The sequence below is a fragment of the Myxocyprinus asiaticus genome, chromosome 36, assembly GCF_019703515.2.
Source record: "Myxocyprinus asiaticus isolate MX2 ecotype Aquarium Trade chromosome 36, UBuf_Myxa_2, whole genome shotgun sequence".
Classification (NCBI taxonomy): domain Eukaryota; kingdom Metazoa; phylum Chordata; class Actinopteri; order Cypriniformes; family Catostomidae; genus Myxocyprinus; species Myxocyprinus asiaticus.
Window position 1 is genome coordinate 31,212,713 of NC_059379.1, and position 16,462 is coordinate 31,229,174.

The 16,462-nt window shown below is 36.8% G+C and overlaps 1 protein-coding gene across 1 annotated transcript; it reads right to left on the reverse strand.

Moving 5' to 3' along the window:
- Positions 1-249: 249 nt before the first annotated feature.
- On the reverse strand, positions 250-15,861 carry LOC127427212 (carbonic anhydrase 4-like). Its single transcript, XM_051674680.1, has 9 exons — positions 15,077-15,861; positions 8,825-8,851; positions 8,450-8,620; positions 8,070-8,221; positions 7,915-7,995; positions 7,755-7,827; positions 7,058-7,221; positions 4,821-4,938; positions 250-665 (listed from the first exon to the last, which is right to left on the reverse strand). The coding sequence occupies exons 1-9, from the start codon at positions 15,159-15,161 to the stop codon at positions 250-252; spliced, it is 1,287 nt and encodes a 428-aa protein (XP_051530640.1). The 5' UTR covers positions 15,162-15,861.
- Between the last annotated feature and the right edge of the window lie 601 nt (positions 15,862-16,462).

Here is a 16,462-nt window from a genome sequence, read left to right on the forward strand (position 1 = left end):
TTTGGCATGGCTGTCCAGCAAAGAGCTGTCCCATGCATCTCTGAAAGACTTCACTGCCATTCAAAATCCTATATGGCATACACAGAAATTTGTACCTTCCGAACGGGATCATAAATGTTGTGAGATTCGATGATTCCTCATCAAGGGGGATTTGCCAGAATCCACAATTTGCATCTAAAATGCTGAAGATCTTTGCTTGTGGTATGACAGCAATCATTTGCTCTGTAGTCTTTAATGGGTAATGAGGCCTCAGGAGAGCATGTTAAGGTGCACGGGGTCAATGCATATGTGTACTGTGACATCCTTCTTGACTGCAGCTGCCATAGCAGACACCCAAGGGGTTGCCTCCTCCACGGGCGAGATGATGCCCAGTCTAGTCATTCTTTCCAACTCTTGGGCTACTTTGTCTTTCATAGCTAGAGGGATCCTTCTGGGGGCACACACAGTGGGATGCACAGATTCATCCAGCCCCATGTGATACACAACTGGAAGCTTGCCAACAGTGTCAGTACGAAACAGGTCCTTATAATCAGTTGTCTCATGAGCCTGTTGTTGTACAGTATGTACCCCTGGGCCGAGTTGGATGAGATTTAACCTCATACTCTCTGGTAGGCCTAACAGGCTTTTGACATTTCTGTCCACTATGTGGAATAGCGACATGCCACCTGAAAAAGCCAGGGTGACCTCCATAAACTATCAGGTTTACTTATTTTTGACTGATCAATTTGGGCATTGGGGTCAATGCATTGCAATGTGGAGGAGGACATGATGTTGCATTTAGCACCAGTGTCTATTTTCAGTTTGATCTGCTTGTGACAGATTGTTCAGAGAGTGGTGGATATTTCTCCTTTATTTGCAACCATGTCCAGTTTCACAATGAAATATCTTTGTGGTCCTCACTTTCCACTTCATTTATCCTGTGCATGTTTTTTTTCTACTAGTTCCACTAGGTGGCGCTATCCACCCACCTGTTATTGTGAGGCCTGGATCTACAGCACTTTAAATTATTCCATTTGTTTCGAGTTACAACGTTTGTTAAGGGCGTGGCATTTGTTACACTCAGTAGCATGCTCACCACCAAGTTGCTGCATCGACGTTTGTTGTGCTGCACCACAAACACTTCTGCCTCTCTTCTGAGTTCGTTAGTGCCCCTTTCAGACTGCTCGAAAAACATACATGTTCTGATGGCTGATTCCAGTGTCATGTCTTTTTCCCTTAATAACGGAGCATGAATGCCACAGACAATTCTCACGTATTAGTTTATCTGTTAGTGCACCAAAATCAAATTTTTTAGCCAGCAGTCTCAGTGTGGCCACATAAAATTGAATGCCATCATCAGGTTTTTGAACTGTCATGTTAAATGCATGTCTGTCCATTATCACGTTCCATGCTGGCAAGCAGATCTCATGACATATTTTGATTAACATAACAGGATCTTCTTTGTCCTCACCCTCATGAAAGTCAAATGAGTCATACTTAAAGTATCTAATGCATCCAAACCAGCCAAATTGAGGAGAGTGTAAGCTTGCACCTTTTTGGATTTGTCCAAATGTCTTGCTTTGCTGTACACTTCCCATTCCCTCTTGAATTTCAGCCAATTGTTAGTGCTGTTGTCAACAAAGAAGAGCGGTTCTTTGTGTCATATATTTTGAGCTATGGTCCATCAACGTCTGACACCATGTATTGTAGATGTGCACAAGTAACGAAGGAATCGGCGGGTGAAGATTATAATGAACTGCTTTATTATATTGCTAGCCAGATTACAACTGATAACATGCTTTTCATCTCTAAAAATATTAAATTTTTGTTTTATCTTTTAGTGCGGCTCATGTATATCTTGCTTATGGCACCATGCGGGTCAGGACTGCCACTGGTTAATTCTTTTGCATAGCCACAAGCCCCTTTCACACATACTACCTGGTAAATAGCAGTAAAATCACTGGATTGCCTTTACTGGTAAATGCACCACATCTGCTGTTCACGCATACAATGTTTTCTGTCTTTTTTCCATTTTGCGAGCAGTCACACATCAGCACCAAAATGCGACTTAACTCTGAGATGTAGTTAGTTATTTTATCAGTAGACAAATTTTTTTGTGCTTTCAGGCTGGATTACACTACACCACTTCTTAATATGAACAGAATCTAAAAATGCTATGTATGATACACTTACCGATTATGTAAATGAGAACAGACATCACACACTAAACAACTGTGGATCACTCTGGCTCTCAATTTGATCCCATCACAAACTCGCATGGAAACCATTCTATAAGACACATGACAGATGTAAAACATGGATGTACGAGAGCACTGCCGGTGAAGTTGAGGATCAATATAAACGGGCCGAGCACATTTGGGTGCAGTTTTGGTGAAAGACTGAGACATGAGTTGGAGGCGAGTGGCGTTAAATGTTTTCTTCACTTTGAGCACCATTTCTTCATGGTCCAGCCTTGTGGCAATGAAGAATACATTTTAACTGCCTGCTCACTGCATGACTTCATATTTGAATCATGGAGCATCATACACTACAAGATTTCATCTTAAGTCAGCTCTAAAATATCAAATATTTTTATATTCTTTGACTAAATGGAATTATGTCCACTTTTAAGAAATGTTTTGACACCAGATTAACTGAATTGTCTTTGTCTTACGTCAGCACGGTCTGACCTTGTACACTCTCAAACCGTTAATCTTACGACTGTTCACACATAGAATCAAAACGTAACTTTTCAGCTTGTTACAACTTCTCATTCTGGGAAATAAGCAGTGAAAAATTTACCTGTATTTATGAATGAGGCATGTTTACACATGACTTTTAAAATGAAAAATACAGGTAATTGTCTGGAAAAGGATGTATGTGAGAAAGCGACTACAGACCTGCATTGATTGTCATGACAAAATCTGAATAAAAATATATAAATGTCTTTTAAATTGTAAATCACTGTGTATAACCAAAGTGATCATTTTTCTTGTTAGTTACCAGTTTGCATGTTAATAGTTACCCTGTTTACTATATCAAGTTGTCAAGATGTGGCTGGTTATTTTCAGCAGTTAGACCCTGCTGGTAGATGCCATAACTACCCCATTAAACCACGCTCATACTACACTTTCAATATGTCAAATAACTTCAGACCCTGCAACGAAGGATAAGTCACATACTTGGGCTTCTGTTTTTAATAAATAAATTGCAATTAGTATATTAAAATGCTCAAATGTACCATCTCCCCCACTTTCCTCAACAATAATAAAAAAAATGAAAAATGTTATGTATTTTTTGTATTGAGCCAAGGAGGTCAATCTGTGCCATTTCAATCTTTTAAGGTTTAGGGGTAGAGTTTATAAAATATGCATTCCTCTTCACTGTACTGTCCCATTTAAATCTAAAAACTCACTTTTTTCACACCTATGGGTATTTCATCTTTAAACTGGAGCTCATACATTACATTCAAAAACACTTCCAGCTTTGGCCACTGGAGCCACTGCTTCAAATTTCAATAAGCACAGAGTGACTTTAGCTTAAGAAAAAGTCAACCTTCTGTTTCCAAATTTCCTGTGAGATCAGTCTGATGTGAATGATCTGCAAAAATTGTTATATTGTGAACACTGCCAGCGGTCAACCCGAGATCAGATTTTCTTTTTGTCTGACAGTGGTGACCATAAATAGATGGAGCTGACAATCAATTTGAAATCAAGTATGGCATGACAGTACACAATTTTGCTTCTGACGGTGTTGAGTGATGGATTAACACAGTTGGTGATAGTTGTGAAGTTGAATTTAATTGTTTCTTCAGAAAAAAAAAAACAGCATTAAAACGGAATTATGCAAAATTACAACATTAAAATGTCACAAGTTAAATCCTTCAAATGCTTGGCTCTATTAACTGAAGCCACAAGCGTTTTGACAGAGACAAACTTGTTTCACATGTTGGTGCCACATAAATCTTGGTATCATTTTCAAAGGCAAAAGACAAACCTTTTCTCTTGATATGAATTCAGGACAAACAAATCTCAAACAGCATCTATGAAAGCCTAGCCCTGAGTGAGAAATGGCACCTTATGCATGTACTTGGTCACTGAGACATTAAAAATATTAAACTAAAAACTTGATGCTTTTTTTTTTTTTTTTTAAAATCACCCTCAGTCTAGTACAAGCATTTGGTCCAAACCTAAAACAGCAATTTGGTCCATTCCAAAGCTGATAATGTATTAAGGACTTAAATAGTGCATCTCTGGTAAAAAAAAAAAAAAAAAAAAGAAAACAAAGGAAAAGAAAAGAAAAAACACCCTTAAATTAAATGTGGCTTAAAGTCATTTTTCTTATAAAAATACAACTTTAAAAACACAGCAAATGCACATTAACCCATGCAATTTTGCAAATATAGCACACAGCTGATCTGAAAGACATGCATCAATACAGTTGTGGTTAACAAGCGGAGGGCGAGGAAACTGAGTATGAAACTGAGAGTATAAAACTTTGTTAAAAAGTAGTACTTGACAACATTGGAGAACACCCAGTAGAAAAACAAAAATTTGGTTATAAATATACTCATGTAATATTACTTTTAAAAGACTGACATAAATCTGACTGAAAAGTTTCGATTTTCACAATGTATTATAATTTAAAAATTTTTTACATTAACTTCAGTGCAAAAGCTATTCCACTCAGTGAAAATGTTCACCTTAATCCTGCAGTGTGTGTAAGTTTCTAAATCAGATGTAGAACGAGGTACATGAGTATTGCACTTAGAGAAGTCATAAGAGCCTTGAATGGTTTTGTTGCGGTTGATGTTGCCGTTTTATGACCAGTAATTATGGAACCTGCCACATGCGACGTCACAAACCTGCTATTGATTGGCCGAACACCTCTGAAAGTGTAGGTCATTAGGGGGGAGTTTGTCGATGTGTTGATGTAGACAGCTGCACTGAAGAGGTCGATCTATCATTTGGAGAGAAGTACATCATTTAATATAGTCCCACCTGAAGCCATGGGTGTAACACTGATCATAAATGCATTACATGTCTAAGAGTATGTGTACATGCCCTTGGCCTATATAAGCGAGGCCCATAATAGAATCATTTACGGAGTATGGTATGGAATGAACTTCACATGCCTGCAAAGCCCAGCAACCAGTTGCAAGAAACCCCTTTGGTTAAGAAAACCCTTAGCGACAATCAGTGTTGGGTGAATTACTTCCATAAAGTAATCCACAACTAATTACTGATTACTTCTCTAATATTGTAATTGGATTACTTATTACTTCATGGGTAATCAGATTACTATTACTTTAACATTACTTTCTAAAACCAACCAAACCTGCGAAAAATACAAATGTGACACTAATAGCTCTTTTAGTACTTTAATATTGACTGAAAACAATAAAGACAGCAACTTGGCTCAAGAGATCCAATGCATTTCTAAAAATGCAACAACTTTCTTCTCTCAAATATTCTGTAGTAGTATATTCAGGTGTGAGTATCTACAACCTTCTTAGCTGTGTGTGGCATGTATGTGTACAGTATGCTTGTTTACCTGTGTGTGTTGGTGTGAAAGAATACTAATGAACTGAAAACATTTGCAAACAGCTTCGATAGTAAAACCATTGTGTATTTGAAAGCTTGTTTCTTTTCAGTGTGCATATACAGGTTTGCTTGTGTGTTGCATTATGCATGTATATGTACACTATGTCTGTTTGTGTGTGTACATGTGCAGCATGTGTGTGTTTACACAACTTTACAGCGAGTGGATTATTTCTATATGCCTGCTTGTGCTCGGACAAACTGAGTATCCTTTATCACTTGTGCATCTGTAACGCTAATTGCATTGTGTTTGTTTTATTGTATAGCTACAGTACATAAAGAACATAAGAGCCGTTGCTTGGCAACATCTTTTTCCAGGATGCCATTCCGAAAATTGTTCCACCTTGAGCAATACATCCCTACGTCAGACGTGAACGTGCGCCGTTTTCCCATATACACCCGAAGCCGATCCCCCTCTCCTCCCATGGCAGCTGCAGAGGGACATACAAGGGAGGTGCAGGAGGATGGGACAGAGCTTTGAGGAGGATTTGCCTTGCGTGCCTCTTCTCCTCCGTTTTCAATTTGAATAAACAACTACACTCCGCTGCATCCATAGTAACGCCACTCACTTATCTGCCGTGGTGGTTTGTTAGAGCGGATGCTCATTAACTGACACAGCAATACACATAAAAGTACTAACATAGGAACGCAATACATTTTAAAAGGCATTCTATTTAATATTATTGTCTTAGCAATAAATGTGTAATCCAAGTAACGTAATTTTATTCATGCCTTTAACTGTAATCAGATTACTTAAAAGTAACAATAATACTGCGTTACCGTAAATGTAATTCGATTACAGTAACGCGTTACACCCAACACTGGTGACAATACACTTTGTTTTAATGATTTTCTGAACCTTTTTTTTTTTCTCCCCTTTTCTCCCCAATTTGGAATGCCCAATTCCCAATGCTCTTTAAGTCCTCGTGGTGGCGTAGTGACTCACCTCAATCCGGGTGGCGGAGGATGAATCAGTTGCCTCCGCGTCTGAGACTTCAATCTGCGCATCTTATCACATGGCTTGTTGAGCGCATTACTGCAGAGAGCGAGAACCACACATTATGACTCTACCCTCCCTAGCAACCGGGCAAATTTGGTTGCTTAGGAGACCTTGCTTGGGTCACTCAGCATGCCCTGGATTCAAACTCACAACTCCAGGGTGGTAATGATTTTCTGAACTTTAAGGGTTTCTTGCTACTGGGCCCAGACCTGAACACCTTTGGGATGAATTGGAACACCAACTGTGTGCCAGATCCCATCACCCAACATAAGTGCCTGATCTCACTGATGCTCATGTCTGAATCCCCACAGCCAGTTCCAACTATTAGAAAGCTGTTATATCTTCTATTAATGCTTAAAGATTTGAAACACAATAACATTTTTAACAAGGATGTATGGATGTGGTGTTAAGGTGTCCACATACTTGTGGCCATAGTGTGTGATACTGTTCAGATTGGTGTAGTCTAGATTAGACATACCAAATCCTGGCTGACTTTGATGGAGTTTTTGAAGACTGTCCACACTACACCTTCCTTGCAGTTGGGTGTGGTCAAAGAACCAAGATAACGGTAATATTTAGTCCTGTCCATTCCAGGAAGCAGATCATCCATGGAGATAGAATGGTTGATGTGCATTTTAGCACCTGAGAAGCAAAGAGTTTACAAATATTTTCCACTCTTGGAAGGATATCAGGGTAAAGATATTGAATTGCAGTTACATTCCACAATGTTCATATTGTGGACGTTTTTATGCAAATGCTAGTGTGTGCTGTTCCCATTTCTTCCTGTACAGTATGTGGCCCATTTGTAAAAAACGAAGCTGGAGTGTAACTGCAACAGTTCGCATTATGATTCACATGGACAGTGTTTCTGTTGTGAAACTGCACTTCAATTTTGAAAATGACGAGTTTTGGGTTTCCATATTGATTATTTACTTTGATAATGCCTATATTATAAAATAGTTCTTGGGAGTGGGCCATTTAGAATTATAACAAACTTGATTTTCATTCAAACTAATTACCTGAAGGGTAATATGCACAGAATGAAACCCAAACCCTAAAGTTTGTATTTTACACAACGCCACACAACTTAAGAGCACAGTTTATATGCTGTATCCTATTAATATGGGTGCCAAAATAGGTTTGCATGAGCAATATGGGACCGATTACGTCCTTACCTGCATTGGCAATTTTTGCTAGATAGGATGTTAAGGTCTTCCAGCTTTTTGGTTTCAGAGTGGCATTCGAGGCCTGTGGGTGAAATTATACTGCAACACCTGGAAATAAAAATTCACCTACCAATAAACTATTTGTGAGATGCAAGAGAATCATTCCTACCTCAATGAAGAAACCAAAGGCAGCTAATACAGAATCACTCGACACATTTGCAGTACGAACAGCCTTATTCACTATATGCAACTGAGACAGAAAAGCTTTTATTAGATGGGTAATAAGAGACCAATCAAAATCGTCACATTTTAATATATTCATACCTCCATAGGATATCGTTTGCCATCTACAGTGTGTTCAGATCCAGGCATGGCACTGCCATTACCCCAGTGAAGATGAAACTGCGTACTGGTAAACAAGCCTGGTAGATCACCTCCTTCTACGTACATTTTCTTATCATCAAGAGTAACCTTAACTTAAAAGACCAAAACACAAGGCATAGAGAGGCTATTTTCCCAAAAATCTATGAGCACACCACAGCCAATTTACTACAAGTATGTTTACTGTGTTTTGCATGAAGTAGTGAGAGAATGTAATTTAGGTACTGCAACACTCTAAGAGAAATCCAGAAATTGCATGTCATCATGCCTTGCACAGATGCAAGCATAAAACTCTATGACACAATAAAGAGAGCCTTACTCACTTGTCTTGCCAGTATTTTCAATCTCAGTTAAGGTGGTGTTGTCATCATAACCAGTGAAGTTAAAAGAGGTTAAATTGGCATCAGCTTGAACATTGGCAGTTACAATGTCTATTGGAGACTGTTGAGTGCCATTACACTCTTTCCTGGCAAGTGCATCCCAAGTGACATCACCTGAAACACATAACACTTTTTAAACAAGAAACTCACCAAGTTATTAGGATAATATATATTATATATTTTTTTTTAATTTTTTTTTTTTTTTACATTTCCAACCCTTTCTGAAGAAAATAGTGAATAGTAAAGTGGTTAAGTGTTCTGATTTAGCATGTTAATGTATTGCATAATTTAGATTGAAAGTATGACAGACAAGCTTACTACATGATGGCATGTGATAGCACCAAGCTGCGAAAAGACAAATTAAAGGCAGAGATTAAAATTTGAAACAAAGTAACTTACAACATCATAACATTAATGACAATGGGCTTGATCCACATTGTATGTGATCAAATCACATGAACTTACACTCTGAAGTTGGTGGTTCATTGTACACCATGGACAACAGACAAGCTGCAAGGCAGGTCACGAACAAAGTATTCTTGTACAAAGAGAGGGAAGGGGAAATGCTTTGTAAACTCTATTCCCACCAGTACTGTTATACAGGTACTGCCGAATCCTTCACAATATTTGGAAACTCAGTTCTTTTCCACACTCTTAACTTAAATCATTGTTTCTTATCTAAAATCTTTAATTTGTGATTCAAGTAAATCACAAAATATCAGCACTCTTTTCATATAACTCCTACGAGACTGTGTGTCATTTTGCACATACATGACAAACTGTCTCAATCAGCCATTTAAGAAGTTTCTGGCTGATTGGAGCTTTTAAAAACCTAAGCAATATGCTGACGCTGGTTTTCTTAAAATGCGGGTTACACTTTACAATAAGGTTAATGCATTAGGTATCATGAACTAACAATGAGCAATACTTTTACAGCATTAATGTTAATTTCAACATCTAACACATTTTTTAAATCAAGTTGTATTTTGTTAACATTGACACACTATGACCAAACATGAAATAATAATAAAACAACTTCATATTTATTAACTAACATTAAGATTAATTAATTCTGAAAAAAATAAAAAAATAATAAAAATGGATAGAAAATAGAAAAACAAAACACTTTTTTGGTAATCCAGATACATTAACTGTCATATTACATTACTTTGTTGGTTTCAAGATCGTTTTAGACATTGCACTGATTTAACCAAACCGCAACATTGTTAAATGCTGTGAAAGATTTTTTTTTTTTTTTTTTTTTTTTTTTGCTTGCTGGGTTCAATCCTAACAAAAGATTTAATCAACTGCTTAAATCATCTTACCATTTTAGTCAAATAAATGAATTTGACAAGTCCTTAATTTTTGCACTTTTTTTCCAGTTTTATCTCTTCTTATAAACAGTCAAAACTCTACTTTGAAAACAATTATAAATTTCAAAGATTTACATTCAAAGGCTTTCACTGTTCTGAAATGTGCAAAGGCATGACTGTAGACCAACCTTCAAAATTTTCTGTTTGAGACAGGTGTTGCCCTGAAGATCATTAGGTGATTAAGGTCAGTTTGGTTCAGGTGTGTTTGACACCAGTGGGTCAAAGTTTACCTGGTTCCAATAATACCAGTTAGATAACTACACCATTATGCAGAGAAGCGTGTTTCTCCATTGAGGACCATTCAAAAGTAGAAGAGTATTCGGACTAAACTTTTTTTTTTTTTGCAAGGAACATACAAATCGCCAAAACTTCATTATATTATAGTTACTTTCACTGATACCTCCATATCTTATTACTCCTTGCAGCAGAGTTTTGGAGGGCTTCTGTTTTTACTTCTCTGCTGTAAGGAGTTCTAATAGAGAATGGCCTGTCACATGACACTTACAGTGATTGGCTCAAACAAAAAAAGTATTTGGAACATGAGTGCTTATGAGGCAAAGGTGGCAGTGTTCTGATTGTTTACATCGCGTGCAGCATGCTCTAGCCGATGAGTGCGAATGCTAAAGAATAGCACTCCATAGGCATATTAGAATTCCTTGTATGATATTCAGACATATTACACCCTCATACAGGTAGACAGATAGATGTTTACACAGCTCCTGTCCTCTTTGGTGTACCTCAGATAGAACAAACTTCTAGGAGACTTCTGTATTAATCTTCCATTTTCCTAATGTTTTACCATTTACCAATGTTAAATTTTCTAGTGACAAACTAAAATTATATTTCCCTTAATCATTTGTGGGGTGTCAGTTTAGAAACTTTAGAAAACAGTGACTAAAAACTAAATGTTTTTCATTTCAGTTCATGAACAGAAACTATATTTTTTCATTCTGGTGTTCTGCTGTCTCCTTTCAAATTGGTGAAAATACAGAACTGTTAATAACTTTTTTTTTAAATACAGTACTATGTGCTAAGGGTGGTTGATATACCAGTTGCACTGTTACCAATTCTGGTCAGGGACCTGGTCTGGAAAAAAGCTTAAAATAAGGGACTTACCCCAACCAACATACTGTAAAAGTGAAAACACTCAAATCAATTAAATTTTCCATGTGGGGGAATTGTCAGCATAAAAATCATAAGTATACAGAGGCATACATAAAATAACATTCAATAAAAGTATTCTTAATTGTAACATTTCAAAAATACATCTGGCCATTTAAAATCTATTGCCAAAATCTCCTGCATGCATGCACACACTGCTTGGGTGTGTTTGGACTAAATGTCATTTTACGTACACTGTAAACCCTAATCCTCAAAACAAGTAATTGTTTTGAGAAAGGGATAATCATACAAATTAGTTCAAATAAATTAACCTGAGTATTTAGAACTTTTTCTTTTGAGTTCATGAAACTTACACCTTTTAAGTAACCTGAATAGTTTAATGACTATAGTGTGTCTTTGTGCAAGATGAATGTAAAGGGAGATACTTATTAGTGTTTAATGTTTTGTGTTGTTTAAGGTAGTTTGTCATGTTAAAGTTTTTTTTTTTTTTTTTTTTTTTTGGTGGGGTGGAGCTTGACATTAGGTTGAGGACAGGTAAAATAATAGACTGTTCTTAAGTATATTGATATACTTGAGCTATTGATATGCTAATCAAAGCATGGTTTATCCAGTTCAGCATGCTAACATTCACTGTACTAGCTTGTTCTAGCTATGTTCCCTCTACATGACATAAGTTGTGCCTGCATGCTAATTTTCAGTTCAGCCAAAGAGTTACATTTACAATTAAGTATCATTAAATTAAGGCTATCAATTTAACACGTTAATTCAGTGAAATTAATTATATAATAAAAAATAACGCGATTAATCATGTGCCTGGACCGTAATCAGGAATATTCTTTCCATCTGAGCAATTAAAGCATGGAGTACCACCTGTTTTCTCCAGGGGGCAGTAAGTGAAACTCGCTGCTTATACAGACAGAGAACAAAACCACACTTAACGAGAGCAGACAACACAAGATGAGAACATGTTCGTGTGTACAAAAACAGCTTGGAGCGCAAATCCAAAAGGCGGGGATCTCAAGACGTGTTTTTCTAAGTTGCAAACTTCATTTAACTTGACACAGTGACCTAAAAATGGTATGTTTGAGGCAACGTCCGTGTGACGCATGTGTACACTGACACCTCCTTAGACAAGATCTCAAATCTCACTGAGGAATAACTGTAGGCCAATATAATGGATAGGCTTCTGTTCAATAATATAGAAATATATTGCATTCTAAATCCACTTTGAATTGTCTTTAATATGCGTCACTTGTGCCAGAAGAATGCAATGCATTTTAATTATCTGTACTATACATTTTTTTTTAGAATATATTTAATCATATTGAATTAATGTTATTTGAGAGGCTCTTAGCAAATATTTATGCATGCAGTTAATTGCGATTAATCGACATGCCATGTAATTAATTTGATTAAAAGTTTAATCAATTGACAGCCCTAATGAAAATGCATGAGTTAACGTACTATTTCAGGTTAAGAAAAACAGTACAAAATATGACAATTCTGCTTACTTAAACTTGTGATTTATTAATGTAACTGATTACCTCAATTTTAGTTCTGCTAACTTGTTTGGGTTTACAGTGCAGGACAAAGTATCTTAAACTTCTAATAATTATTTTAAATTACAGATCTGTTTCTTGGTCAGAACCCAGCAGCATCAAATCAGTATTAATACATCATACCTTACAATAACTCTGACAACTTGGAAACCATTGAGAATGTTCTTTTTACATACATATTTTTCCTTGTATCTGGATTAACAGTGCATGTATACATGGTAATTATTTGTCTAAAAGATCTTAAGCATGTCATGGATCACTTCATCCACAATGTGCATTAATGCATAGAAATGGCAGCAGTTTCCTTTAGAATCAATAGCACAGGCTTCTGTAGTAGCCTCGTTTGTCAACAGAAAGGGGTGTAATTCCAAAAATTTACCATTACAAAATTTATCAGAAAGAATTCATACTAACCAGTTAAAATGGTGAATGGCAAATAATTTGCTTCAAAAAGTAGTTTACACAAAAGTATGGTGGATGAGTTTTTTTTTTTTTTTTTTTAAACAATTTTAATACATGCATTAAAAGGGGTAAATTGACAATGAAATTCTGCGATTAGTTTATGTTCAGTATGAACCAATGGCACAAGTGTTTGACAAAAGGTAAGCATTTCACATATTGGAGGTAAAGACAAAACAATGTAGATGCAAGTAAACGGTTCATGCACATTAAAGGCCAAACAAAAAGCAATGATCCAAAGTGGTAATTGCTGTGAAACATACAGACATAATGACACATGGTCATTGAGAATAAACTTTAAATCTTAAGTGGGCTTTAATTTTTTTTTTTTTTTTTAATTAAAAACACCCCACACACCCACCCACCTTTGAAACTACTTGTGACAGGTCCCTCATCCTCCACTTTTTGGCAGCATTTAGCATACTTCATCTGGTCCAGGACTCAAAATACTGTGTGATGAACTAAGGTACAGATAGTGGTTTCATTCGGAACATCTTAAGACATGAACTGTAAACGAGCTTGGAGTCGCTTTCAAAACTTAATTGACAGTGTTTTAAAGATCCCAAACCATGCAACAAAATTACCAAAAAACACTAAATACATCTTAACGTTGAACCAGAGATATTGAGACCTTCAAAACCTTTGGAATTGCAACAGTACAGGGCTGACCCGAAACACAGGTTGTTTAAAATGCAGTACTTGCAATCAACAAGCTAAAAGGGGAGGAAAATGTTACTGAAGCCACACATTGCCCTTAAACCTCTTAAAATAGTGACAGCAATTTGTTAAGTGTTGGACAACATTGAGAATGCATACATTAGTCATTGCAGGACAGTTAAAACTAAATATTTGTATGGAAAAGTTCAAGACTGGCACATCTGACTGGAATTGCTGCCCCACCCCCCAATGTTTATTTATTATTAAAAAGAAACTTTGCTTTCATTACATTATCAGCTGTACCATTCCAGGCACAAAATAAAAACCACATCATCTAGTAGTCCTACCAGTATACATCAGTTTCATAATCATATGTAGGATAAGATACAAGAGTATCAGGAGAGAGGTTTAAATGCCAGAGGTTGGTGTTACAGGACTTGCAATTCTGGTACTTGCTATTTGTGACGTCACAGTCCTGCTGTTGATTGGCTGAATGCCCCTGAAATTGTTGGTGATTAGGGGAGAATTGTTTGCCTTTTTACTGTGGACAGTTGTACTTAAAAGGTCAATCTAATATAGGGAGAGATAAAAAGGACTAAATGTATGCAGTCATACAGTAGTCATCAAATGGGTTCTTGTAGCTCAACTGGTAGCGCATGGCAATTATAAGGAGAAGGTATGTCTTTGATTCCCAGATCATGTAAAATGTTGTAAACTGTTCAGGACCACCATCTAAAAAGGAACACCATCTAAGCATAAAGTTCAATGTATTGATTTTCACCTGTTACTTCATTTCACTTTAAAAAAAAAAACATTCTGCACATGCCGTTTACATTTTACGTCAAAAACAGATTTAAAAAAAAAAAAAAAAAAAAAACCTCCAACCACCTCACTTGTCTTGCCAGTATTTTTAATCTCAGTTAAAATGCTGTCATCATCATAGCCAATTAAGTTGAAAGAGGTTAAACTGGCATCAGCTTCAACATCAGCGGTTACAATGTCTATAGAAGACTGTTGAGTGCCATTACACTTTTCTTGCAATTGTGGGCCAAGTGACATCACCTGAGACACAAACACTCTTAAACAACAGAAAAAAAGCATATGGTGTACTTTGAGATTCATCAAGTAAAGTCACCAAGTGATTAACTACTGCATTAAATTAAAATTGTTTTAAAAAGGTTAACTTTTAGGCTGAGGGACATAAGTATATCCTACTAAAAGGAGAAATAAACTTACTACAAGATGGCATGTGATAGCACCAAGCTGGGAAAAAGCCAGAATAAAGTGAGATTAACAATTGAGATGTTTGAAACATTAAGTAGCAAAGTACTTTCTGATAAACACAAAGAGTGACAATGTCTCAATGATATAGTCAATTAAATGTGATCAGATTCACTTACATGGATTGGTGCACTGTGCAACAGGGGTAGACAAACTGTAAGGCAGACCATGAATAAAGCATTCATCTATCAAAAATAAGAACATAAATCTTACTACCAAATGAGCACCACATGGGTTGCATTACTTAATAAAAACAAAGGGAAAACTTCAACCCTAACAAAAGTCATTCCACTGCCACAGTATTTTACCATTTTCATCAATTAAATTAATTTAACTGGTCCTTAACCAGTTCACTGGCTTCCTCTCTTCCTATTAATAATCTTGTTCCTGTATTAAATCTGTAAAACCCTACTGTATAACAACTACTTCCTTTGAAAACATTTCAGTCAAAGGCTTTAAAAGTCCTTGAGAGATACAAGCAAAAGTAGAGTGAATACAACAGCTAGACCAGTGTTGCCTTTTAGGATGTCAGGTGATTGAGGCCAATTTGTTTCAGGTGTTGCCTTTCAGTTGACAGCCACATGATCACATGATGGCTATATCAGAATCAGAATCAGAAAGAGCTTTATTGCCAAGTATGCTTACACATACAAGGAATTTGTCTTGGTGACATGAGCTTCCAGTGTACAACAATACAAAACAATACAAAAACAGCAGCAAGACATAGATAATAATAAAAAATAGAAAATAGTTAAACACATGCGTACATACACACACAGACACACACATACATACATACACACATACATAGTGCAATCTAATACAAATGTTATCTGTTATGTACAGTGTAAATAGAAATCTGTTATGAACAGTGCAAATGTTTTTGTTTTGTTTTTCCAGAGGAATGAAATGGCAGAAGAGGTTGGATGTGTTGGATAAATATAAAAAAAGACTAAACTGCGTATTGCACATAGTTATTGCTCAGTGGGGCAATTTAACTGTTCATGAGATGGATAGCCTGAGGGAAAAAACTGTTCCTGTGCCTGACGGTTCTGGTGCTCAGAACTCTGAAGCATCGGCCAGAAGGCAACAGCTCAAAAAGGTAGTGGGCAGGGTGAGTGGGGTCCAGAGTGATTTTTCCAGCCTTTTTCCTCATGCTGGAAGTGTTTAGTTCTTGAAGGGGGGGGGGGGGGACAGGGGGCAACCAATAATCCTCCCAGCAGTTTGAATGGTCCTTTGTAATCTTCTGATGTCTGATTTCGTAGCTGAACCAAACCAGACAGTTTATTGAAGTGCAGAGGACAGACTCAATGACCGCTGAGTAGAACTGTATCAGCAACGCCTGTGGCAGGTTGAAATTCCTCAGCTGGTGAAGGAAGTACAACCTCTGCTGGGCCTTTTTCACAATGGAGTCAATGTGTGTCTCCCACTTAAGGTCCTGTGAGATGGTAGTGCCCAGGAACCTGAATGACTCCACTGCTGCCACAGTGCTGTTTAGAATGGTG

Excerpts from the sequence above, each read along its gene's own strand:
- LOC127427212 (XM_051674680.1), bottom strand. The coding sequence starts at position 15,161 with ATGTTCTTATTTTTGATAGATGAATGCTTTATTCATGGTCTGCCTTAC. Across the intron at positions 8,852-15,076 it reads TGCACAGTGCACCAATCCAT|CTTGGTGCTATCACATGCCA; the intron begins GTAAGTGAATCT and ends GTCTTTTCGCAG. Across the intron at positions 8,222-8,449 it reads TGAAAATACTGGCAAGACAA|TTAAGGTTACTCTTGATGAT; the intron begins GTGAGTAAGGCT and ends TGGTCTTTTAAG.